Below are 26,105 nucleotides of genomic sequence, written 5' to 3'. Positions count from 1 at the left end.
ACCAAGCAGAGGCCACACCTGGAGGGGAATGTCTGTCTGACTGACCAGGGAGGGAGGCGGGCCCCACCACAGCGAGTACAGCTATCTGGAATTCATTACCCATGGCCCTACCTGAACAGGTGGGATTCTGGGGAACCTCAGACTGGCAAAGGCTCCGACCATGAGAACACCGGGCCTGCATGGTCCAACCAGGCATTTTGGTTGGAAAGAGAAGAAATTCCCTAAACATTAGTTCAGAGATCTAACGGCTGTGTTCCAGAAGGGCTGAACCTACCGGTGCAGACACCGAGACCCACATGAGGGCAGGGCTTTGAGAACACGCATTAGCTGGCTCAGGACAGCCCTCCTGGGTCCTGGACCCCTCGTAGACATTAGCTCTACTAAACACGAGGAGAAACAGAGACCCTCCAGGGCTTCTATAGATTTTCCTGAGAGCGTACCGCCGGCCAGTGAAGGAACTAGAACACAAGCCTGGGTCTTTGGGTTCCTGGCCAGACCCTCCGTCCTCCACACCATTCTGCCCATCTCATCTGTGCTTCTGACAAAGAAAACGAGCATAAGGTAGTTGAGGCAGCAAGAAAGACTGCGCTCGAAGCCTTGTAGCATGAGGGCAGGACAATCACCAAGTTTGTGCGTGCCCACTCTCGTCTCTCATCTTTTGAGTATTAACAGAGAAAGACCTCTCTTTTTTTTAAGATTTTATCTATTTATTTGACAGAGAGAGACACAGTGAGAGAGGGAACACAAGCAGGGACAGTGGGAGAGGGAGAAGCAGGCTTCCTGCCAAACAGGGAGCCCGATGCAGGGCTCAATCCCAGGACCCTGGGATCATGACCTGAGCCAAAGGCAGAGGCTTAACTGACTGAGCCCCCCAGGCATCCCAGAGAAAGACCTCTGTTATCACACACCCCCTCTCTGACACCTCACTGCAGCTTGGCGTGGTGGGGGAGTCACCCTCTGCATTTCCAAAATGCTGAGAAGGGAGTTCACATTGTCAGAGCAAATTCACATCACTCATAGGGCAGAGCTAAAGGGAGGAGAGCCTCAAGTGTCTTTTATCAGAACCATCCCACTCCTGTCCGGACAGACGCCTTGTCACCCTCACACCCTGAATTGTATTCTCATGACAAGCCTTGGGGATGCACATTGTTATACCAATTTCAGAGAGGTTCGGGGAAGTTATCAGCTAGGTGACAGCATGAATGGTCACGAAGGTAGAAAGTACACACCTTGTCGTTGGAAGGAATAGGAAAGCATCTGGCCCTGTGGGAATGGAGGGAGAGGTGGAGGGGGCCGCTGAGAGATGAGATCGGAAAGATCACTGGAGGCCAGAGTGGGCCCCACATAGAGTCTGTAACAAGAGCTAATATTTACGGAGCACAGTCCGAGGCCTTACACATCTGTTAGCGAACAGTTTCATCCTCAGAACGATCGGGTAAGGTGAAATACAGATTCTTTCCAATTGGGAAATGACAGTGCTGTGCCACAAAGAAATCGAGTACCTCAGTCGTGTTTGCACACGCAGCAGTACTGAGACCCAAAGCTAGAATCTTCAGCTCTACAGTGGCAGGTAAGCTGGGGGGGGGGGCAAAAGTGAGGGGGAAGGTCTCTTGTTCCACACGCTCCCCTGCCCCCCAGCCCGTGTCTTTGCCTGACTCAGGCAGCCTGAGTGGTGATCCCCTAGGCTTTCGGCAGCCTGCCAGCTGTCAGCCACCTGCCACAAGAGTGGGTAGGAAAATGCATCCCTCCCTGGGAGTGCCTGCCTCCCTGCAGCCACCCAGCGCCCCCACCCCCGCCCCCCTCCTCTAGAGGTCAGTTTCCGGCTCAAGCTTGACCACAGCTTCCCCTGCCTTCTTCCCCTCTTCCTTGCCTGAAGGCCTGATGATGGAAGCGTTGGCACAGGGTGGGGGTGGGGGGGATCTGTTAAATGCCTGTGAGAAGACAGGCGTCCCCTCGAGAGCACGCTGCTTTCCTCCACTCGGCTTGACCCAAGGCTCGGCAACTCAGACCTGCCCTGCACTTCCCTCACTGTCCTGATCAGGGCACGATCAGGGGCTCCGAGTAGCAGAAATCATTAACGGCTCCCATTCCAGTGTGACTAAGGGGATGCAGAGTCTGTGCTCGGTGGGCTCACGTCGACTCAGCCCTTAACTCCTGGGCATCCTCAGCAGTTGGCTTTCCCGGGATTATAAACTCCAAGTGATAGCACAGGTCACTGTAAACGACAGTCTAGGAAGTTGGGGTTCCCGGTCGGTGCTTCTCCCTGCCCTCTACATCTCATCCCTGGCTGATACCTAGGAGAGCCAAGAAGGAGGGAGGCCGAGACACAGGTGTGGGTAGGGCCAAAGGGTCCTCATGGAATTTCTTTCTTTGCAAAAATAAACTTATCAGAGTATAATATACATGTAGGAAAGCACACAAGTCATAAGCTCACAACTAGGTTACTTATCACAGTCATCACACTTAACAGAACTATGAGAATGAGATCAAGATCTTTAGATCGAAAAACAGAACATTCCCACATCCCTAAAGTTCTTCCTTTTTTCTCTCTTTGATTTGGTTTTTCTCTGCCCCACCCCACCCCCCAGAGGTAAATGCTGTGTGGACTTCTACTTGAACGGATCCCTAAGTTCTTTTGGCCTATTTTGGGATGTTATCAAAATAGAAAATTATTTTTGTAACTTTTAACTCACTTTGTAACTTCATTCAGTGTTATGCTTATACTTACATATACAATCATGTTATTGGTAAAAAATACTTGTGATGACTTCCTTCTTTCCAATCCTTTAATCATATAATTTCTTTTTCTTGTTTTACTGTACTGGTTACAACTGCCAGTAAAATCTTGAAGAGAAGTTGTGAGAATGGATTCTTGTTGCATTCCTACTTTTAGGGAAAAAAAGCTTGTACTAGTTGACCATTAAGTGTGATGCTTACTCTGGGTTTTGGAAGACGCTCTTTGCCAGATTAAGAAAATTCCTTCCTGATTATAGTCTCCTAAGAGTTTTAACCATGAGTATATGTTGAAACTTAACAAGCAACTTTTCTGTAGCTCTTAAAATAATTACATCGATTTTTTTTTCTTGTTGTTTCTGGAAATGTGATAAATTACATTGATTATTTTTGAATCTTAGATCACTCTTGCATTCCTATAATCAACCCAATTTAATTGCTACATGTTAAGCCTTTCATATTTTGCCAGATTCCATTTGCTATTTTTAATATGCTTTTTGCACCTCCATTAATAAGATTGTCCTGTAATTCTTCTTTCCTCCTAAAATGCATTGGGAAGTGGTCCCTTTTTCTCTCTCAGTAAGCTTTTGGGAAACACTGTAGTGAGCCTTCCTGAAAAGTCAGAAGAATTTACTGCTGAAACCCTCTGGAGTATTTTTTTTTTTAAAGATTTTATTTATTTATTCAACAGACAGATCACAAGTAGGCAAAGAGAGAGAGGAGGAAGCAGGCTCCCCGCTGAGCAGAGAGCCCAATTCAGGGCTCGATCCCAGGACCCTGGGATCATGACCTGAGCCAAAGGCAGAAGCTTTAACCCACTGAGTCACCCAGGCACCCCTCTGGAGTATTTTTGTGGAAGAACCTAAGTTATGAGTTCTATTTCTTTGTACACATTAGACAATTCAGATTTTCTATTTCTTCGTGTGTCAGTTGTAGGATATCAATGTTCTCAATCTCTAATTTATTGCCATACAATCATCTATAATATCCTGTGATTGTCTTTTAGATAACTGTTGTATCTGACATTATCTCCTCTTTCTTATACCTGATAATGATTATTTGTGACTTTTCTCATTTTCTCTTTTTTTTTCTCTTTTACCAGTCTTACTAAGGAGTTATCAATTGTGCTAATCTTTTCAAAGAAACTGATAAGTATATACATATGATATCCTTTTTTTGCTTTATATGCTGTCTGTATATGCTGTCTGCTTTTATGTTACTAATAATTGATCTTTTCCTTATAATTTTTTTCTTCATACCTTTAGGTTTGGGTTCTCCTTTTTTTCTAACTTCTTGACATAGCTACTTGTGTCATCAATCATCAGCCTCTCAGCTCTTATAAAACATTCATTTTAAGGCTATGAATTTATCACTAATTATGCCATATACTGTATCATGCAAACTTTTATATGTTATATTTTTATTGTCATGCGCTTCATAATATTTCTTAATTCCCTCTATGATTTCTCCTTTAACCCATGGGATATTTAGAAATATATTCCTTTATTTTATTAGAATTGAGAGATTTTCTAGTTATCCTTCTCTTATTGATGCTTAGCTTAATTCCATTGTTGTCAGAAAATATACTCAATTATTTCATTCCTTTGAAATTTGTTGAGATCTGCTTTATTTCGAAAGGTCTGACCAGTGTGGCTTCTTAAACAGTGCATTCTTCAGGTGCTGAGCGTGGTTGAGTCAATATGTCGATTAGGTCAAATTTGTGAATCATGTCATTGAAATATTTTATATCCCTCACTGGCTTTTTTGACAACCTGTTTTGTAAGTTTCTAAAAAAGTTATGCAAAAATCTCTGTCTGTGATTGTGGGCATGTCCATTTCTCTTTTTGTTTACATCATATTTGCTTTATGTATTTGGAAGCCATGTTTTTATGTGCACACACATTTAGAATTAGTGTATCTTCCTAGTGGACTGATCTTTTTCTTATTATTAAATACACTGCTTTATTTTTTTAAATGGCTCTTGCTTTAAAGTCGGTTTTGTAGAGTAAGGTGGCTATTTTTCATTATTTTAATCCATATCTTCATGCCATACTGTTTCCAATTCCTTCATGCTGTATTGTTTTTCAATTTCTTATTTCGGCCTCTTTTTTTCTTATGTTGAGGGTATATCTCCTATAGGCAACATCTACTTGGATTTTTTAAATCTAGTCTAATAATCATAGCCTTTAAATTAAAATATTTAGTTCACTTATGTTTGATGTTATTTTATATAATATATATTAGGATTAAATCTACTTTATACTGTTTGTTTTCAGTATGTTCTACCTATTCTTTTTTTTTTAAGATTTTATTTATTTATTTGACAGAGAGAGAAAGATCACAAGTAGGCAGAGAGAGGGGGGAAAAGCAGGCTCCCCACTGAGCAGGGACATCCCAGGACAGTGGGATCATGACCTGAGCCAAAGGTAGAGGCTTTAACCCACTGAGCCACCCAGGCGCCCCTGTTCTACCTATTCTATGTTTCCTTTCCTCTCATCTTTTTGTACTCTATCAAACCAATTACTTTTTATTCTTTTATTTTCTCCCTCTTTTAGCAGATGTCTTTTTATTGGTCATCTAATGGTTACCAAATGCATCATTTTGTCCCTTTTTCTTTTATAAATTAGTACTTTATCAGTTGCCATATAATGCAAGATTCCTAGAACAATTTACATCTCTCCAATTTTTATTCTATTGTAATTTTTTAAATTCAGTGTATATTGAAAACCCATACTACACTAATATTGTCTTAGTCAACATTTATTTTTTTAATATTTATTTATTTATTTGAGAAAGAGACTGAGCAGGAGAGAGAGTGAGTAGGTGGAGGAGCAGAGGGAGAGGGAAAAGCAGGCTCCACTTGAGCAGTGAGTACAACACAGGGCTCAATCCTGGACCCTGGGATCATGACCTGGGCCACAGGCAGACGTGAAAACAACCGAGCCACCCAGGTGCCCCAAGATGACATTTAATTAGATTTACTCACATATTACTTTTCCCCTTGCTCTTGTTCCTGTTGCATTTCTGATTCTTCCATTTGGAATCATTTTCATTCTGCCTGAAGAACTACTTTAGTATTTAGTGTATGCTCCATTCTGCTACAAAATAACCTCTCAGTTTTTTATTTAACTGGAAATACATTTATTTCTTATTTTTAAAAAGAATTTGGGAAGGGAGTTTAGAATTCTAGGTTGGCAGCTATTTCTGTTGGTATTTTGAGGGGGTCCTTCTACTGTCCTGGCTTCCATGTTTCGGTTAAGAAATTATCTCTCAAGTCTTACATTCCTTTGACAATACACGTTTAGGGTTTTTTTGTTTTGTTTGTTTGTTTGTTTTCTTTTTTTGGTTGCCAACTTTTAAGATATTCTGTTGGTCTTTGATTTTCAAAAATTTCACTGATATGCCCCGATGCCTAAGTGCTCTTTTTTGTATTTATATTGCTTAGTGTTTATAGCACTTTTGAATCTGGGTTGATGTCTTTTCTTTTCAGTTGTATTTTTTCTCCAGTTTTAGAGAAGTTCTGGCCAATATATTTTCAGATGCTGCTTCTGCTTCTCTCTCTTTTCTTCTAGTATTCTAATACACATATATGACTTATGTGTCTCATATGTCCCTGACACTCATTCTTTTTTCTGTTTGTAATTCAATCTGAATATTTTGTGTTACTCTCTCTTCATTTGAGCTAATTCAATTTTCAACTCTGTCCATTCTGCTCTTAACCCCACTGATAAGCTCTTAATTTCATTAACTATAATTTGGGGTAATTTTTAATTTGAGAATTTCCATTTGATTCATTTTTAAAGACTCCAGTTCTTTGATGAAGTTCTTTACCTGATGTCCTCTAATGTCTTGATCATATCAATCATAGTTTTGTTAAAGTTTATGTCTGATAATTCCCAGTACCTGGATCTTCTGTGGGTCAGTTTTTTTCTTGATTTGGCTGTATCACCTGGTATTCCCAGTAATTTTTGTTTGATTGCCAGACATTAAGTGTTTTAAAATGTACAGATAATTTGAGGGTTTAGATGATGCTATTTTCCTTCAGTGATTACTTCTGCATCTGTTTCTGCCAAGCTGCTGCCATGGACTGATAAGATTGAAATTAGACTCCAATTTCTGTGAGGACTAAATGATTTGTGATTCACTCATATTCCTAGTGTATAACCATTTGAGGGGTTTCCTTGGGGTTTTTCACCATGACCCTCTTCTAGGTAATCCCTGAACTTCAATTTTCCTCCTTCCTACCTCTTGAGATAAGTTTGCTCAGCATCTTAACCTGTCATTTGTCTCTCTGTCCTTTTAGTTTCTGAACCTGTAAGTCATTAGTTGTGAATTGGCAAATGTCCAAAGGAAAAAGAAATAGTGCCAGGTTTAGGGTCCATCTTTCTTCCTTTTCTTCTCTCTAGAATTCAGCTCTTTGAGTCCCCGCTGCCCTGGTTACTCCCTAATGCCTCTAAAAGATGAAACTTTAAAGATAATTTTCCCATCTTTTGTAGTTGACTTCAGTGGATTGGTTTATAATCAGGTATTCTGCCCCTACCGAAAGCAGCAATCTTGATGGAGGTTCTTGCTATGTTACAGTAATTGAAGGATTCAGTATTAGTCTATTCTTTCTTTCAACTAGCACTCATTAAGAATCTAGTATATGTCAGGCACCATGCTAGATGCCAATAATACAATAATAAAAATAAACAATACCCAAAATGAAGTCTGCCGATTTCCCTGCCTTTGAGACACTCATCATGAACTGAAAGAAGCAAACCTGTCCAAAGAAAAGAGATTTTAGGAACAAATAGATGTATATATAAAGGGTGAAGTGGAACACATCAGAGGGAATGCTGTTGGGCAGGAAGAAAGTGTCATGGAAGACTTTAAGAAAGAGAGAACACTTGAATTGGATCTTGAAATGTGAGCATAGCAAGAAAAGCAGAAAGCATGAAGACAAAAAAATTATGCAGTGTCAGAAAATAATTTTAATTTGGTGAAACTGAAATCTAGATTTTTATGGGAAATCATAAGAGTGATCTTGAGGAGCTTACTAGTGGTCCCATTATGACCAGAACTTTATGCCATGCTCATGAGTCAGAGCATTATTTTGTGGTGGTGAGGAATAATTAAATAGCCCCTTTCCCTCTATGATAAAAAAGAAAGCAATGGGGGGAAACCCAGGTCTAATGAGATTGAAGTTAAGGACCTGTTGTGGTTGTTGAAAGACTCTAATCTTGGTGGTCTCTATTTTTCAATGAAAAAGAAGACTAAGACATTGACAAATAGTAACAGAAAGAGGTGAGGTAACAGAGAAATTTTAAAAGAATAGTAAATATTTGGAATAGTCCCTATAGTGTATAGAAGGAGAACATATTATAGATAAATGGATTGCTGACCTGCAAAGGTTAGTTATAGTCATCCCAGCCCTCTGTCATCATCCTGATTTTACATAAGCCATTGTTCCCCAGCCTATTTTTTGAGTTGGCGCTTAGGGAATTGAAATACAGCAGAGAAGCTACCTCTCTCCTCAGTATGGTTAGTTAGAATGTAATGGTCAGAGTTTTAGACTCTAAAGTCAGGCAGACCTGGTTTCAAACCCTTCTGGTTTTGTACTAAAGTCACATACTATATATATGTCATAGACATACTTCCTGTCTTTCTGAATCCCGATCTCCATGTTGTTCAAAATAAATATAGTAAAAATTATTTTGTAGAATCATCATGGTGGTTGAATGATTATTATCTGGCAAAACTTCCAGTCCAGTACCTGTCACATAACTGGTTCAATTAATTATAGCTATTGCAGTTTTAAATTATTGTTCACATGATATTTTTCTCTATTCTCTTTAAAGGGCATTCTCTTCTCCTCAGTAGAATGTATAAAATCCACACAGGACCTCATAAAGCTCTATCTGCATGAATCAAATCGGGTTTATCGGGATAAGATGGTAGAAGAAAAGGACTTTGATCTTTTCGATAAAATCCAGACAGAAGTGGTCAAGAAAATTTTTGATGTGAGTATTGCCCTGAAAAAAAATTTTACATTTGAGAAATAATAATTATGCAGATAATCAACCAAATGATAATATCCAGCTCATAAATTGGGGGCAAAATCAGAGATTAGATAGAGAAAGAAATCTGTCATTGTTTTGCTGAGGTGAAAAATGCTAGGACAACAAAAGGCACAAATAAATCCTAGAATGTCAGTTTTGAAAAGGTCTGTGGGGATCATCTGATCCAATGCTTGCATCTTATACTGATTCCTCTCAATAGCATTTTCTGGATTGGTCATCCCAGTGGATGCTCCAACGTCCTTGAAAATGGCCAGCTTCATCTTTGCCAAGGGAGCGATTTTGGAGCCGCTGATGACCAGAAATTTGGAACAATTTTGAAATGTAGAACCTTTATGATAACTTTAAAGGCTGGAATGTGTTTCTAATAATGATCTAATATGTATTTCCCTGTCCACTAATTGTAGGTCTACATGAAAAACTTTCAAATATTTTAAGATCATTTATCTTGTCCTTCCTGGATCTTCTCTCCCCCAGACCAAATAGCCTGTGTTCTTTTAAGCCACTTCTGACATGGCTTCTGACATGGAGAAATTTGCCATCATCTTGATTAATTTTCCATGAGGTCCCCCTCCAAAATCATGGTATCTGACTTTCATCACACAACACAACTGCTCTGACCTAGAGCAAAATCATCATTCCCTCTGATTAACTATAATTTTGTTACTGTTTCCCAAAATTGTTCTCCTAACTAGTTGTACTACAATATACTCTTTGGAAAGAGGATATCCATGATAAATTGAGAAATACTTTGTATTCTATCCCCCTCTTAGAAATTCACAATGCTTTCAGTACATTAAAGACCTAAAATTCTTGAATAATCCTGATTCATTTATCATTTCCCAAATGTATGAGACCCTGAAACTCTTTTCCCTTCATAAAACCTATTAATAGTTTGCAGAATGAATACTCCATAGACTTTGTCTTGGGAAGCATACATTAACACAGCCCAAGATCATATTACACTTCTAGTCTCAAAATTATCCCACAACTCACCCTCAGCCTTCTAAATGTTGACCACATCTCCATATTTTCCACACATACTGCTTGTTCTCTCTTGAACTTAGAAATAATCAAAACTTGTATTTAAATGTACCATGTCCCAGAGCTCACCTGGTTAAGTCTAGCATCAGATTTTTCCCTGATACCATCCTGGTTCTACCTCTGAAGATACAGTCCATCCCAACCTACATGATAGGACATCATTTTTTCTTAAAGATTTATTTATTTCAGGGACAGAAAGAGTGTGTGCACACAAGCAAGAGCAGTGGAGGGAGAGAGAGAGAAAGAGAATCCCAAGCAGACTCTGCACTGAGCCCAGAGCCCTATGTGGGACTCGATCTCAGGACCTTGAGATCATGACCTGAACCTAAACCAAGAGCCAGATGCCCAACTAACTATTCCACCCAGCCACCCCTTAGACAGCATTGTGAAGTATCTTCTCTCTGTTGGCTCCTTACTAGTACGAACACCCTGAAATTCCCCCACTTATAATTTTGCTATGCCTCAATATTCAGTACTCACATCTCAGATGCCCCTCTGAGCACCGTAGGATTTGCCAAATCGTGTATTCATTGTTCGCTCTGCAAGCGAGCTTTGACTATCTTCTTCCATTGCTCTGAGCTAGCCCTTTCGAGTATCAACACTCAGCCTTTGAGACAGAGGTTCCTATGTGGATCTGTATCCTAAGAACACATTCTTTTGATCATAGACCTGGATATAATTAATACTGCCATTGGCTTTCCCCACTAACATTTGAAATACCAGCTGGAGGTACTTTTGGCTGCATCAAATCTTGACAGCAGTATTAAAGAAAAGTTGCCAAGTTTCTACCAAGGAAGTGATACAGTCCTGTTTCTACCAATAAAATCTTAAGGTTCTCTGAGAAGTGGCCCTTGTGGGGCATGGTGTCACTATTAAGAAGTCTTTGAATCACCAGGCAGGTTGATTTTCTCTCTCCCTCCTGAATAGCCTGGCTTTGATCATAACATCAGAAACCCATCATTTTGTTCATCAAAGAGTCTTTGTAAACCAGCCTTTGCAGAACTGTACTTGGGTCATTCCTCTGCTACATCATTCATGTAGATTGACTTCTGACAGAACCAATTCCCAGTATATTAGCCCATTTTCAGATTGGGTAAATGGGTTCCCACGTCACTTCCCCATGTGCCTTCTCCAGCAAGCAAGAATGGCTCTCTTGCCTTGCATTAAATCCTACCCAGGTGTCTAGACGTCTACAGTTCCTGTGTAGCAAAGCCACAATAGTTGGAAGGCTTTCCATAGCCCTGACATCACCTTCAAAGTATAATAACTCTTTCATATTTAACTCTTCCCATTTCCTTCTTATAAACCAGGCAGGAGTCCTGGCTTCCCTGTAGATGATACTCTCATCCTCTCCCCATACACCCCCATTAGATGTGACGAATTTTATCCCTTGAGCTTACAAAGCTAACCCTACAGCAGTGACTCATTCCCCGGGGTAATATCCTGCCACTGAAGAACATGCAGCTTCCCTCTTTCCCAGGTGCCTCTTCCAGTCTGAACTTTGGAAGAAAAGAGTGGCAGGTGGAGAGCGTTGCTCGTACTTGTATAAATTCCTACTTAGGTACTAGAAAGCATGTTCTTTCTTGGACTTACTTCCCCTACCACCTTTCTTCCTTTTGAAAGCTCTAGGATTTGAGTTTTGAAGTAAGTAGTTCCTCTCTAAATTAAGAAAATGATTAGTTGCCTCTCTGATACTTACAGGGTACCTTGGTAGTAAAGAGACACAGACCCGCTGTCTTTTAATTGAGTCATACTAGGTTTTTATTAAATATGGTAAGGTCTGCCCTGTGGGCAAGAATTAACACACTGTCAGCTCATATCTTTATGAAAACTTCCTGCATCGGGGGCTTTACTGTGAACATTTCCAGATTATCAGGATCCTTGTAGAGAAACCAATCACCTAAGGATGGCTCATGTGCATTTTTGTAGAAACCGAGCTCTCTGGGCTGAGCCTGTAAAGTTGGGGCTGGCAGCCTCCAGTGTGCTGTCTCACAGGAAAGAGGAACGGTTTTATGCTGCTGCCATGGAGTGGGAAGCAAGACCTGTTGGGAATAGATGTGGGAGAGAGAAGCACAGTGGGGCATGGACCCCTTCACCCAGCAGTGGTGAAAGATTGCTTAGGGAAATCTAGCCACGTGTCCCCACCCACTCCTCTGTCCAGACATGGGCTCTTACTGGGCCTATGGGAAGGGTACCTCCCACCTTCCATATCCTGTCCTCAGCCCACAGGGAGTAATAAACACCATCCGTGACTTCACGGAGCTGGTAAATGAATGTTAAATGTCTCTTTTATAAGAGCTGCTCAGGAGTAAGGAAGTAGGGGAAGCAGCACAGATACTTAATTTGCAGGAAGTGTCCAGAGAGAAAAAGTAAATGAGGGGTCTTCACCCTATGGAACCAGAATTGAGTCAGTAAAGGGGGTCCTTATGCCTGTGTTCCACCACCAGGATATCGATGAGACTGTGGAACAGACCCGAGGCCTGAACATATATTGCCATTTTGCCAATGGTATCGGCGAGCCCAAGTACATGCCTGTACAATCATGGGAACTTCTGACCCAGACTCTAGCAGAAGCCCTGGAGAACCACAATGAAGTCAACACAGTGATGGACCTGGTTCTCTTTGAGGACGCCATGCGCCATGTGTAAGTGTGCTTCTGTTCCTGCCTTTCCTCGGTTGTCTCTTCTTCCCAACATGGACGTCCCATTTAGGCATTTGAGGACACCTTGATCAAACCAGGAAAGCAGCCATGCTTCTGCCATGGGGGTCAAGATGGCGGCCAGTAGAGCAGCCATGGTAGCATCTGCCATCGGCCCTAGGGGAAGGCAGGGTACTGAACTCATGCAGCACTGGATCTGTTTCCTTGTCTGTCATTTGCAATCCCTAGGCACGTCCACAGTGCCACCAAGGGAAATTTTCAGATGATAAGAGACACCAGAACAGCTCAGGACCCATGTCCCCACACCATACAAGTCTGAGGACCAACTTTAAAATAATGAGATGGAAGATTTTTATTTAAATGCTCATACATTTCAAAAATACCCTGTGAATGTTGTGGCTTTAGTGGAACCACTGAGAGTAGTCACCCAAGTCTCTCCTCTCCCACCAAATGCTGTCCCTCTACTTCACTGCCCCAACTGCATCACATCCCACCTTCCAAAATCTTGCCACCCTGTCCCCCGGTACCTGTGGACCTCAGTGGCAAAACCACTTCAACTTCTCTGAATGTCCACTCATTGATGATTCTGAGTAAAACCCCACTCACCCCTGGGTCGAGCAGAGCTCTTTGTTCTCCCCATACCATGTACCCCACACCCTAGAGAGAGCTAAGGGCCCTCCTCTCCCATCTCATTCCAGTGGCCCATTGAAATCATTTCTCCCTAGTTCTTCAAAACCCCAGTTGTTCAAAAGCACAAACACCCAGACTTTCATACTTACTGCCTCGCCTTGTTACAGCTGTCTGCTGACATCCAGTCCCTCCCCAACATTTGCCAAAGACCCGCGTGCTTGGGTCAACTTCCTTCCTCGGCCTCATCGTTCTTCATGGCTGGCTGGCCTCTGCATATAACCTGATCTTTTGGCTCCTTGGCCTCCTTAGCTCCAATGGTCTTCTCTTCCATCCCCCCTCAGCCACTCACTCACAAGTTCCCACCCCAGAACTTCTGTCATCAGTGATGAGCCCACCTCCACAGTCTCCATTTCCAACAGCCCACCCTCCGAACTGGGCCTCCTACCCTTCCACTCACCTGCTCTAGTTTTTGTTCCAGGGAATTCTTTCTTGACCCAGTCGTATTGAGGTATAATTGGCATCTAACATCGCATTAGTTAAAGGTGTACAACATCATGGTCTGACCTACGTGTGTAACACAAAAGGATTACCACAATAAGATTAACAGTCATGCACAAGTTGCAGTTTGGTTTCCTTGTGATGAGGACTTTTAAGATCTGTTCTCTCAGCAGCTTGCAAATACACGATATGGCATTGTTAACTCTGCTCATGGTGTTACACTTCACCTCCCCAGAACTCATTTATCTTAGACCTGAGATTTGTTAACCTTTTGACCATCTTCCCCCACCTCTGGCAACCACAGATCTGATCTCTTCTGTTTCTATGTTTTTGTTTATTGTGTGGCTTTGTGGTTTTTTTGTTTTCTTTTTTCTTTTGGATTACACTTATAAGTTAGGTCATACAGTATTTGTCTTTCTCCATCTCACTTCTCTCACTGCAGCGTCCTTCCATGTTGTCCCAAATAAAAATATCCCTGTTGTTCTTCAACTTCGTCAAGACTTCACGTCATGTCAAACTCCTTTCCCCTTCTGGCTACCATGTCTTCACTGTCCTCAGCCACCATGAGCCCCATCATCCTGGTGCTAGCTCCCCTCACTTCCCTGCCATTGTGTCCATGTGACAAAACCCCATTCTGGTTAAACACCACTGTCTTATTCTGCACCTGCCTCCAAGCATCTGATGATCGTTGCAGAAAAAATCACCTCCCTTTGGGCTTGGTGTGTTTCAGAATTTCAGCCATACTTTTCACATGGGCCCTTGACCTTGCTGGAAACCCACCTTCACTACCTCCACTAGCCTGGGCAGTTTGCTCTCTTGGTCTACTTCTGGTGATTGCATCCCACATTTTTCTCCTCTTCTCAGGCTTCTAGCATCCCTCCCCTCTCTCTGTTCCCAGTTAATGAGCACATCTCTTCCTTCACTGATGTCATGAAAGCAACCAGAAGAGAATTCTGTCATTTCCCCCACCATCAAATCTAACAGCCCACCTGCATCCCATCCACAAATTGTGACTTCTCTGATATTTTAGTAAATGAACCATCCCTGTTCCTACCTAAGGCCAATCCCTCCATGCACATCCTGGATCCCACCTTTTAGCACCTTCTAAGTGACTTGATGTCTTCATGAAATTAAATTATTCCTTTTGTCTCCTGCCTCCCTCCTGCCCTCTCCTCCTCCCATGCCCCATCTTGTGCCATCACCATTAATTCAGTAATTGTTGGATTATACACACCTACTTATAAACATGTCACATTATCATTACAACAATAATAAACTATTCCTTCACTCTTCTATCTCCTTCCATCCCCTATACCTTTTTCTTTTCTTTTTCTTTTTTTTTTTTTTTTTTTTAGATTTTTTAAATTTATTTATCAGAGAGAGAGAGAGGGGGGAGAGAGCGAGCACAGGCAGAATGGCAGGCAGAGGCAGAGGGAGAAGCAGGCTCCCCGCCAAGCAAGGAGCCTGATGTGGGACTCGATCCCAGGACGCTGGGACCATGACCTGAGCCAAAGGCAGCTGCTTAACCAACTGAGCCACCCAGGCGTCCCATTCTTTTCTTTTTTTTTTTTTTTTTTGCTCCTGTTCACAACAAAACTCATCAAAATCATTGTCTTTACTTTCTCACTTCTCATTCTCTTCTGGATCCTTTTCTTAGCAATGGAACAAAGAAGCTCTTATCCAGTCACCACAGAGCCCCCTCTTGCTAAAGTCAGTTGTCGCTGCTGGGACCTCAGCTCACATAACTTGATTTCCCTGCTGCATTTGTCAAGATTAATCTGTTTGTTTACATCCATCCATCTGCCCATCACCCACCCATCCATCCACCCTTCCATCCACCTACCCATCTACACATCCATCCATCCATCCATCCCCCTACCCATCCATCTATCCATCTACCCATCTACCCATCCATCCACCCACCCACTGACCCATCCACCCACTGATCTATCCATCCATCCATCCATCCATCCACCCATCCATCCACCCAACACATATCTTTGGATTAGGCATACTATGAGTGCAAGGATCTTTTTTGTATTCACCACCAGATCTCCAATACCTAGGACAGTGTCTGGAACATAGCAGGTACTCAACAATCATTCTTAGCATCTCATTTAGGGTAAAGGATGGAGAGGAAAAACAGAAGGAAGGAGGATATAGAGTGCTGGTGGAGGATGGGGAGGGTGTTGACTGCAATTTTAAAGAGGGAGGTCAGGAAGACCTCTCTGGAAAGGGAGCACTTGATGTGATATGTAGCAGCTACCCTGAACATGGAACTCACCGCAGGCCTGGTGCATAGAGCTTTGCTTACATCACTTCGTTTGTCACAAAAACCCTGAAGGAAGTAAGGTCTGAACTTACCCCTGTATATTACACACAAGAAGGCTACAATCCAAAGATGTGGGAGAAACCACCTAGCACCATACACCCCAGAAACAGAGAGGCCAAGGCTTACACTGGCACACTGTCTCCAGTGGATTTGCTCTCCATCATCACACTCTGGTGCTTCCTCATCTGTGCTTCTGTCTCTCCCGATCCAGTGTGAGTTCCTTATGCATAGACTTGGTCTTGCTCACAGCTGAATCCCCAAAACCTTGGATGCTGTCTGGTGTGTAGTCGATGGCCAGGACCAGGGTTTTGGGACATCCATTCATAAACCTTGGGACACTTCAGCGAGCATTTTCCTCTCCTCTTGAACAACTATCAGAGCCTGTGTCACAGTCTTGGAATTGAGACAAATCTCTGTCCTTTCAGGGTAAATTTAATTTGGGAGAAGAGCAAGTGATTTGGTCAATGTGGTGCCCAACATGGGTGATCAAACTGACTCATAATATTCTTAAGAAGAAATAAGGCTGGGAAAACTAGCTTTTCTCCTGACACTCCTTAACAAGCTGTGAAGATGGTTTCTAGAAGATGGTTTCCAGTTAGCAATGGCAAAATAACTGGAATAATGAACTACCTCAAGGGAGGCAGTTCTCAAGATTAAAGTATATTTGGACGTATAATTTCATGTCCATTTGTTTAAAAATATCAATGTCCCACAACATGGTCTTTGCCCTGCCCTCCCATCCATGGGGCTCCTCGGCCCTCTGCTGTCTCTACTGGCCACTGAGAGCAGAAGCAACCCCTTGTGCCAGAAAATGGACCGCAGCCAACAGTGAGAAACACAGATAACCCAAGAGTGACAGAAGACTCATGGCCTCACATCACTCCACACGGTGCCTGAGGCAGAGGGGTTCGGGCTTTCTCCAGGAAGGTCCTGACTTCTGAGACCCAAGGGGGGAGCAGGGCAAGGCAGAGAAGGACAAAGGCTCTGGCACTCCCCAGGAACCCACAGGGTTGGTGGAGGGGCCAGAGCAAGGGCATCTGGTCATGGGTACAATGAGGCTTATTCTCACTTTGATGTGATCATCTGGTTTTTTGTTCTCACGACTTGAGCTCTTATCAGCCTCTCGGTCTGATTCCCCGATGCCTTTCCCAAGCTCTGCTGCTAATTCTTCCTGCTGCCTTTATGCTGAACCCACAGAGCACCGTGCCATGAGTTACAGGCACAGGTTCTAGAGCCAGAGCCACAGCCACATTCAAACCCTGGTTTTGCCACTCATTGGCTGTTGTGTTCAGCAGAGAACACTGAACTTCCCCGAGCCTCAGTGTACTCCTCTGGGAAGTGAGAGTAGTGAGAATGTCCACGTCGTTGGGTTATTGCTGCATGCGGCCAGTGCTTTGTGCTTAACAAGCAGTCCGGAGATGCTAGGCTTTTTCTTTGTTGTGCCCTTAATGGCACCATGGTGCTCTCCCACTGACTTTCTTCACTGTTTCAGCAGATTCTGGGTCTGCATTTCCTTAAAGCCTCACACCACGTCTTTTCCACTGCTTTTGGCATAATCTTTATCTCTTTCTGGGTTTATTGGCTCCCACAGAGGTTGTTCTGCCTCTTTTCTTTTCTCTTAGCATCACTTAATGAAAAAGATGGACTTGTCTTGTGCCCCTTCCTTTCTGTACCATATCTATTCTCAAGGGCATGTGTGCATGCATGTATGCATGTGCATGTGTGCTGCCTGTGCACATGCATGTGAGTGCACATTGTGTGCGTACGTGTGCGCGTGTGTGTGCGTGCATATGTGGGTGTGTGCATGTGTGCTGTCTGTGTACATGCATGTGAGTGTGCATGTGTGTGCAGACATGTGTGCATGTGTGTGCGTGCACGTGTGTCTGTATGCATGTGTGTGCATGTGTGCTGTCTATGCACATGCATGTGAGTGTGCATGTGTGTGCAGACGTGTGTGCATGCATGTGTGTGTGCATGTATGCATGTGCATGTGTGCTGTCTCTGCACATGCATGTGAGTGCACATGTGAGTGCAGACATGTGTGCATGTGTGTGCGTGCATGTGTGTATCTGCATGCATGTGTGTGCGTGCATGTATGCATGTGCGCATGTGTGTGGGCGTGTGTAGCCTTAGTAAGTCCGCTCCCTCCAGCTGTGCTGTGGAGCATCTTCAGCTTTTGTTTTTAATCTCACAGAAATTCAGTAACAGGCTTAACTTAGACTGCGCTGGTTTTCTCGCCCAGGAGCCCTTCAGAATATTGATCTTCCTTTTTTTTTTAATGTTGTAATTTGAATGCAGAGTCCTTTGCCCTCGTCAGAGGTTGTTAATGGATCCCCAGCTGGAGTCTAATGCTGACAGTTGCAGACTGAACCATTCTTCTCTGGAAACTTCGGGACTAACGATGCATTTCCCATCAGCTGGTGAACAGCAGAGACCATGCTAAGCTGAATTCAGGCCTTCCGGAATAGTGGGGATGGGGGCGGCCCAGAGAGCCCAGGGGGACTTCTCCAAAGAGAGGGCCTGGATGTCTTAGCAGCTTGGTTTCTCTTATCCCTGGAGTCAGGCACCCTCTAATGCAAACACGAAGCAGATGAGTCCTTGCCCCTCACATGATGTGTGATTGTGTGCGTCCCCCAGACATGATGCTGACTGTAAGGCCTGTGTTGTGTTTCAGTTTAGCCAAAATTCATCGAACACCTTCACGTGTGCCAAGACTGTAGAGAAAGCAAGCTGAGTATGCACACTCTTTTGATGCCTCAAAACTAGGATTTAATAAGGGCCCGGAGAATTATAAATCTATCTGATACAAAAAAGAAAGAGTAGAAATACCACAAAAAAATGATAAAGGGGAAAAGCAAAATCATAAAAGAACTAAACGTAGGTCAATAAATAAGTCTTAAATACTAGGGGGAATTAATTTTCACCACAAAAACTTAGTGACTTACATTTTCTGGGTTTTAAATCCAGAAAGCTAAAATTTTCTGCATATCCAAAAGCAAAGGAAAAGGAAAAGGTAAAAAGTGACAAATGAGCAGTGTGTTTCAGAACCTACCTAAAGGGGCCTTACAGATCTGGAACTCTTCAGTTAAGAAGTGTGCAGTTGGGGCACCTGGCTGGCTCAGTCAGAGAATCATGCAATCTTGATCTCAGGGTTGTGAGTTCAAGCCTACATGGAATGTAGAGATTACTTTAATAAATAAAACTTAAAAAAAAGAAAGAAGAGGACCATGGACCTGAAAAAGGAAGCTCACAAAACAAAATGTAATAATTAATAAGAAAAATATTTAATTCCCTAGATATCAAAGGATTAAAATTTAAATCATAGTGTCAGCCACTCAAATGGCAAAGATTTGAAGACATATACATAAGACCCAGGATCAACAAGAGTGGGGGCCAGACTCTTCCCACCTGCTGGTAGGTGGACCTTGTTGGCTTACCTGCCTTCCTGCTGGGGTTTCCCTCTCAGCAGCAAACACACCCAGCAAACACAGGGGAGAGGAGTCAATGAAGACCCACAAACATCTAGTTTATCGACGCTGATTATGACCCAGTCATCAATATATGCCAGAAATGTGCAGTAGCAAGAAAACTCAAGCCACAGAAGGCCCACAGGAGCCCAGTAACCTCATCCTGCTCCCGTTTCGTTGATGGCTCAAGTCCCATTCATCAAAGGAGATGTATCCCCTTTGTATCCCCCACATGTATCCCCCACCCCTCCATTTCCAGCCCTTCCTCCAAATTGGGCTTAGCTGCACTTAAATGGTTCCACTCCTGATGACCCTTACATAATGTGAATATGATATCTGTCATTGTGATGCCCTTAATGTAAGATAGGGACACGGGACTGTAGCCTACACTGTTTAATTTCAGATGTACACTCTGTTTGGTCAGATTCCCCCCTGAGCTCTTGTTCTCCATGCTTGGTCAAGTCCCAGGTCACCAGCAGCTGTGGTCTCATCCTCCTTCTACCCATTTCCCAAGTTTTCTAACATGATGCATGCTAATGAAACTCACATAATCTAACATATTCTCACCCTTCAAAAATAGCATTCACCTTTTGATCAGTTCTACCCAAGAAGATGACAAATTGGTGCCACCGTTCTGGGAAGCAGCTTTTCGGGATGGATCAAAAGCCATAAAAAATTGTCTTACTGTTTGACTTGATGATTTGTCTTTTAGGGATCTATCCTGAGGACATGATGAGAGATAGAAATGAAAAATAGTTACGTAACAGTATTTATGACTGGAAAACATTGGAAACAATGTAACTACCCCATAGCAAGCTGCTGCAGCCTAGGAATTTATTCTGTGGTTCATCATTAAAAGCATGGCTTAGCGATTACTCAGTGGTGTAGAAAATTATTCACACACTATGGCTAAATGGAAACGTAGCTTCAAAACGCTGTTTAATATATAATGTGAACCTGATTTTGAAAATAAGATAGAAACATCTTGGGTTTCAGATGCAGTAAGCGTATGTACCCACAAGTATATACCTACAAATACAGAGATTCTAGAAAAACGTCCAGAAGGGTGTGTAGTTAATGTCAGTGGTGTCTACTGCTATTTAGTGTAGAATTGTAATTTTTCTGTATTTCAGGCATTTTGTATAATGAATAGTTGTTGGTTTTAAGGTGAGGAAAGGGAATAGGAGTTTTTTAAATAAAGAACGTAGGTACCTTCTGTAACATTGATACATAGAGTTAAGGGGAAGGAAAAATGTGGAGGAGGCTCACGGACAGGTGGATGGAAAGGCAGCATTTGAGGAAGGGTTAGTGAGTCAGGAGGAAGAGGGTCCTCTGCAGGATGTAGTCTAAGCCCAGGACTTGAGAACCTTTCATCACTGCTGGGAGGGAATATGGGTACTGAGACAGGGGAGTAGAGCTTAAAGGGGAAGAATCCAGAAGCCAAGCAAGTGGGCGCCCTATAGGCTGACCCCAAGAATCCACAGTCATTACAAAGGCATCAATGTCCAGGGCTCCCTGTTGTTCTGCTGACTTTAATTTCACTTCTTCTCTCTCTAGTGGAACAGACAGTTCTGTTCCTACTTGTCCTTTAGCCTCCCCTGGAATTTCTTTTCCCTACCCTTCTCTTTTTCCTGTCCCCTCCTCTTGCCTAGAAGCACAAGTAGGTGAGGCCGAGTGCTGGGGGAGATGTGGCAGACTCTGGCTCAGCTGGGTAGTGAGGGGACAGAGGGGAGTCTGCGTCCCCTCCAATCCTTTCTGGCTGCCACGAGCTCGTCCTCCACTGCCACTGGTTCACCAGACGCTTTGGCTTAAAGCAGAAAGCAGGAGTGACCTGCATCCATTTGGGCAAGAAAGCAAGGCTTGGTTTGGGGACAATGTAACTTACATTTCCAGCACTGCTCCCTCAGACCGTGGGACGGGCTCGGCACAGAGGAGAGTCTGATCCAGGCCACGTGCCTCTGCTCTTTCCCCGCAGCTGCCACATCAACCGCATCCTGGAGTCCCCCCGGGGAAATGCACTGCTGGTGGGCGTGGGTGGGAGCGGCAAGCAGAGTCTGACGAGGCTCGCGGCGTTCATCAGCTCCATGGAAGTATTCCAGATCACGCTGCGGAGAGGGTACCAGATCCCGGACTTCAAGGTGAGATCCAGCGGCCAGCCCTCACCCCCGCAATGCCCACAGCTCCCTGTCATCCCTCCTTAGCTCTGCAGTCACCTTCCTGAGAACCTCCCCGTCAGCAACGGGCCATTCCCTTCCTCAATTCTGGGCCAGTGACCCTCATTAGACTCATTGGACTCAGGTCTGCCTTTGTAAAACCTCAGCTGCTTCAGCTCCCTCTGGGTAACCTTGGCTCTCACCGGATTAGGGGCACCTCTGTGTCAAAGTGAGCACACAGCCCTCTAGCAGCTCTGGTGGACTTGAAAGGAGTTCTGACAGTCTGCCCAAGTCCTGTAAGAAATTCACATTTTTGAAAGACTGTTCCAGTGCTTACCAGGTACTAGGAACTTCAGGGACGTTTTCTGGTCCCAAACAAGCCCTTAGCAGCCATGCTGCATGATCTAGAACATGAGGAAAAGCATTTATACAACTGAAAGAGGTCACTTTGCCCTTCCCTGTTGTGCCTGGTTACAACAGAGGCAGGGTCGGGAGCCCTGATGGCATTTCTACCAGGATGCCACACTTGCTCTCCCTGTGTGAATCCCAGCCAGTCTGGGGCCAGACCCACCCACCTGCCTTCCTAACCTCTCAGCCAGTGGTGCTCTTCACTGCTCTGAAACCACAGCTCAGCTTCTCCACAGCCAGCTGGATCTAAGTCAGACACCAGGTCCACATTAGACCAAACTCCAGTGGTTCCAAAGAAGAGGAAACAAGTCAGTGCTTAGAAGTAAGCATTTACAGAATGACCTAAGATGGCAGTTCTCAGCCTTGGCTATAGACTGGAATCCCCCTGAAACACCGCTGATGCCTGCAACCCACCCTCCAGAAAGTTTGGCTTAACTAGTCTGCGGACTGGCCTGGGCATCAAGACTTTTCAGACAGTTCTGATGAGAGTCGGGAAATGTTGTCTTAACTAATTCTGTAAGTACCTAAGGTTGAGAATGGTTGATGCTAAAGGAAGTTCACTAACTTTAAAGGGGAATGATATATGGGACATGAAAGAAGCTTTGGCATAAGGAAATGCATGAGGCTCTTAGAAAATGAGCTTCGAATGGTGCGAGCAAGAAGACCAAGATCGGGGACTGACAGCTGAGCTCTGTGAGCAGGGTACAGAGCTTGAACCAAGATTGACTACGCTGGGAAAATGCAGGGCTTGACATCCTAGCCCAAGACTTCATCCACCTGCAGTTCTGAATGGATATAATTTCCTACCAGATGACTCTGTGTGTGTGTGTGTGTGTGTGTGTGTATGCAAGTGTGTCCCCTAGTATATTTTATTCCAACACAGAGCTTTTGCTGGAACAAGTCATGAGAACACAAAACACTGCTAGCATAAGATACATTTATTACTGGGATTGGTGGCCCCAAATACATGACTCTTCTGTCAAGACCAAGAGCAATTGCTTGCCTTTGGGTCAGGTCATTCACTTGTATGATGATATAAGTAACACAGAGGAGCAGAGACTATCTCTGTCCCTTTGGAAAGCTGTGCTGTTACCCCTCGGCACAAAGGAAGAGCTCCGGAAGTGAATACAGGAGCCACAGTGATTGCATGAATTAAAGATCGTCACTGTTCAAGTTTACTCATCCACCTCTACTGGGATTGAGGCCTGGGAATGAGGCCTATTTCCCACTGCTATTTCACTTTCTTTCCCGTTAAAGTAGATAAGGAAATGGTCCCATTCCTAAAGAGCTGATTGGGGATCTTTCAATAAGGCCATCTTCCCAAAGATCTCTAATGTTGATCGTTTCCACAGATGGACTTGGCTGGCTTGTGCCTGAAAGCCGGGGTGAAGAATCTCAGTGTGGTGTTTCTCATGACCGACGCCCAAGTGGCCGATGAGAAGTTCCTGGTGCTCATCAATGACCTCTTGGCATCTGGTAAGAAACTCTGCTCGTGAATGTAAATTCCCCCTGGAATCAGTCATCCCAAGGTGCTCCCAGGTCCAGAGAGCTAGGTCATAGAAATGAGGAAGAAGACTGAGAGAGTAGAGGACTGGTTCAGTAAGATACTTCTGAGGTTAGCGCTGTGCCTCATCCTGGCTCCTTTCATTGGAAAACAGACAGTAATCTTGGGGGTTCTCTGGCTGGAAATAGATCTGGGTTTTGGAAGAAGAGCATGTCTAGGGTCCGGTGACCTGCCGAGCCCAGAGAGAAGGGGCTCTTCCCTCCCCATATCCAAGACAGAAACCAGAATGTTCGCAGTATTTCAGGTAGATTAGACATTGGCAAGGAGAGACACGGAGAAGTTGCACACACGAAACTTACACAGCAGGGCAAGATTAGGCTGCTAATTTAAGGAAGGGTTCAGAACCTGGTGCAAGCAGAGAAGCAACAAGAAATGCAGAATCTCTCTCACGTGGTTTTCCTTGGCTTCCAAAATACTTGACCGAGGATGTCAACCGTCCCGTGACACTGTCCGTGCAAGACAGGACTTTGTCAGATAGTTCAGTTGTGATACTTTACTATTCTTATTTATTTAGGAATTCAGAAATTATGTCAGCCATTCTGGGTAAAAAAAAAAATCTATGTGCACACATGTATACATACACACACACGTATGTACACACATAATCCAAGATATATGTGCATGTATATGCCCAAGAATATAAGACAGTAGAGTACTCAGATTATGCATTTACAGCAATGGGAAGCATATATTTTTGCATCTATATTAATTAAACATAGAATATGCTTTCCTGGCTCTTAAACCGAATTCAGCATCTGCAAAACTACCTCTTCATCCGGGTTAAGAAAGCAGTCAGTGCCCAAATGTTCCAGAACAAAATTCCTGCCTCCAGTTTTCTGGCATTTCAGAAAGCCCTGGTATCCACCACCCACCCCCATTCTAAATACCATCTTAACATCCTATCACCTTCCTCAACAGCATTTTAACTACGACGTTGTCTCACCTTTTACTATTTTACTGAATAATGAGAGTGGGGCCAGTGGCGCTCCAGCCCTGTACCCTAGTCTAATTTCTTAAAATTCAAAAAAGGTAAAAATGTGCTTCCAAACACTTCCAGCTTTGGAAACACCAGGAATGTTGCCAGACTCACTCTATATGTCAGCTGGTGCCAATCCAGCCAGGTCACCTTCTCCTAAAATAATGTCCGAGACACAGAAGCTGATAGACTTTCACCAATGGAAATTTTCGTTCTCAATTAAGTATTTTTTTTAATTTTTCATTTAGAAGACAACTTTTTAAAGAGTAAATGAATTTCTGAAGCCCTGCCCAGTGAGAACATAATGTGGTCAGCTTGCTCCAAGGTCGTAAAGTTTCAAGTTCACATTTCTCTTTTAAGGCTTCTATGTAAAAATACGTTTTTACATGCACTTGTTAAAATGGAGATGCAGTTACAAATCATACTTCTCTGATATTCCTCCCTTTGTTCTTAACCACTTTGACAGGGAGAATTAGAGCATATCTTAGTTCTAATTTTCCCTGTCAGGTAAATAATTTGCTAAAAATTAATTGACTGCCAGTCCAGGGAAAGCTTCAGGAATTCCTCAGGACCTCCCCCACCTCCGCCATTTTTCAATTTTGTGGGGTTGTGCAATCACTCCACTCTTGGACAACACAGGGCAGACTGTGACACTGTGTCAGGCTACCTTGCCATGAACACATCCCTCTCTAGTCATCTACAAGTGCTGTTAGTTTAGAGATCAAGGTAGAGTGAATGTATGCCACTGATTCAACTCTCCCCCCAAAGCATCCTCTTCGATATTCTACTAATCTCATAGGCTCTGCAGTTTCTTTCCACAGTTTGTTAGCTCATTGTTTGATCCCTTGATTTCCTGATGCCATTTCCAAAATCAAACCAGAGTTAATCAATTGCCACCAATTTTATCCCCTAACCATTTCTGATTCCGAATTACAGCTCTCATAGCTACCACTGGTCTTTTCATCTGTTGTTTTAACCAATGTAGACATTTTTTTTTTTAAAGATCTATTTATTTGAGAGACAGAGAGAACAGAGCACAAGTTGGGAGTAGGGGTGGAGAGAGAGAGAGAAATCTTCAAGCAGACTCCCTACTGAGCACAGAGCCTGATGTGGTACTTGATCCCAAGATCCTGAGATCATTACTTGAGCCACAATCAAGCATCAAAGGTTCAACCAGCTGAGACACCCGGACTCCCCAACAAATGTAGACACTTCTTAACTCATCCTCCACCTCCTAGGCAATACCTTCTCTAATCCATTCTCCTCGTTGCTCCCAAGGGGTCTTTCTAAAATCTGGTTTCTAACTGAATGCAGAGAAGATCCAAGAAAACGCCCTACCTGACCTACTCTATGATCTAGTAATTCCCAACCCCCCGAGATAATACACTCTAGTGGACTTCCTTGACATCCTTACTCATACCTTCTTAAGGGTTCTTGAGACCTAGTAACACACACCAGCATCCTAAGAGCACAAAGTCTCCAAATGGCCTCATACTTTCAGCATCTTGGCACTAAAGGGTATCACATAAACCAGGTCGGTATACTTTTTTTTTTTTCTATCAAGGGTTGGAAAGTGAATATT

The 26,105-nt window shown here is 43.4% G+C and overlaps 1 protein-coding gene across 5 annotated transcripts in view; it reads left to right on the top strand.

Moving 5' to 3' along the window:
* The window catches only part of DNAH9 (dynein axonemal heavy chain 9), a 321,088-nt gene that overhangs the window by 167,100 nt on the left and 127,883 nt on the right, over positions 1–26,105 (top strand). For 4 of the 5 annotated variants that reach the window (XM_059150223.1, XM_059150226.1, XM_059150225.1 and 1 more), the window contains 4 exons: positions 8,574–8,735; positions 12,284–12,480; positions 21,398–21,560; positions 23,336–23,459. In XM_059150223.1, coding sequence (XP_059006206.1) covers positions 8,574–8,735; positions 12,284–12,480; positions 21,398–21,560; positions 23,336–23,459 — 646 coding nt within the window. Of the gene's footprint in view, positions 1–8,573; positions 8,736–12,283; positions 12,481–19,242; positions 19,370–21,397; positions 21,561–23,335; positions 23,460–26,105 lie in introns of those variants that run through there. The other variant, XM_059150227.1, reaches the window with a different exon arrangement.

The sequence above is a fragment of the Mustela lutreola genome, chromosome 15 (genome assembly GCF_030435805.1).
Source record: "Mustela lutreola isolate mMusLut2 chromosome 15, mMusLut2.pri, whole genome shotgun sequence".
Classification (NCBI taxonomy): domain Eukaryota; kingdom Metazoa; phylum Chordata; class Mammalia; order Carnivora; family Mustelidae; genus Mustela; species Mustela lutreola.
This window is presented reverse-complemented; position numbering and strand designations above follow the sequence as displayed.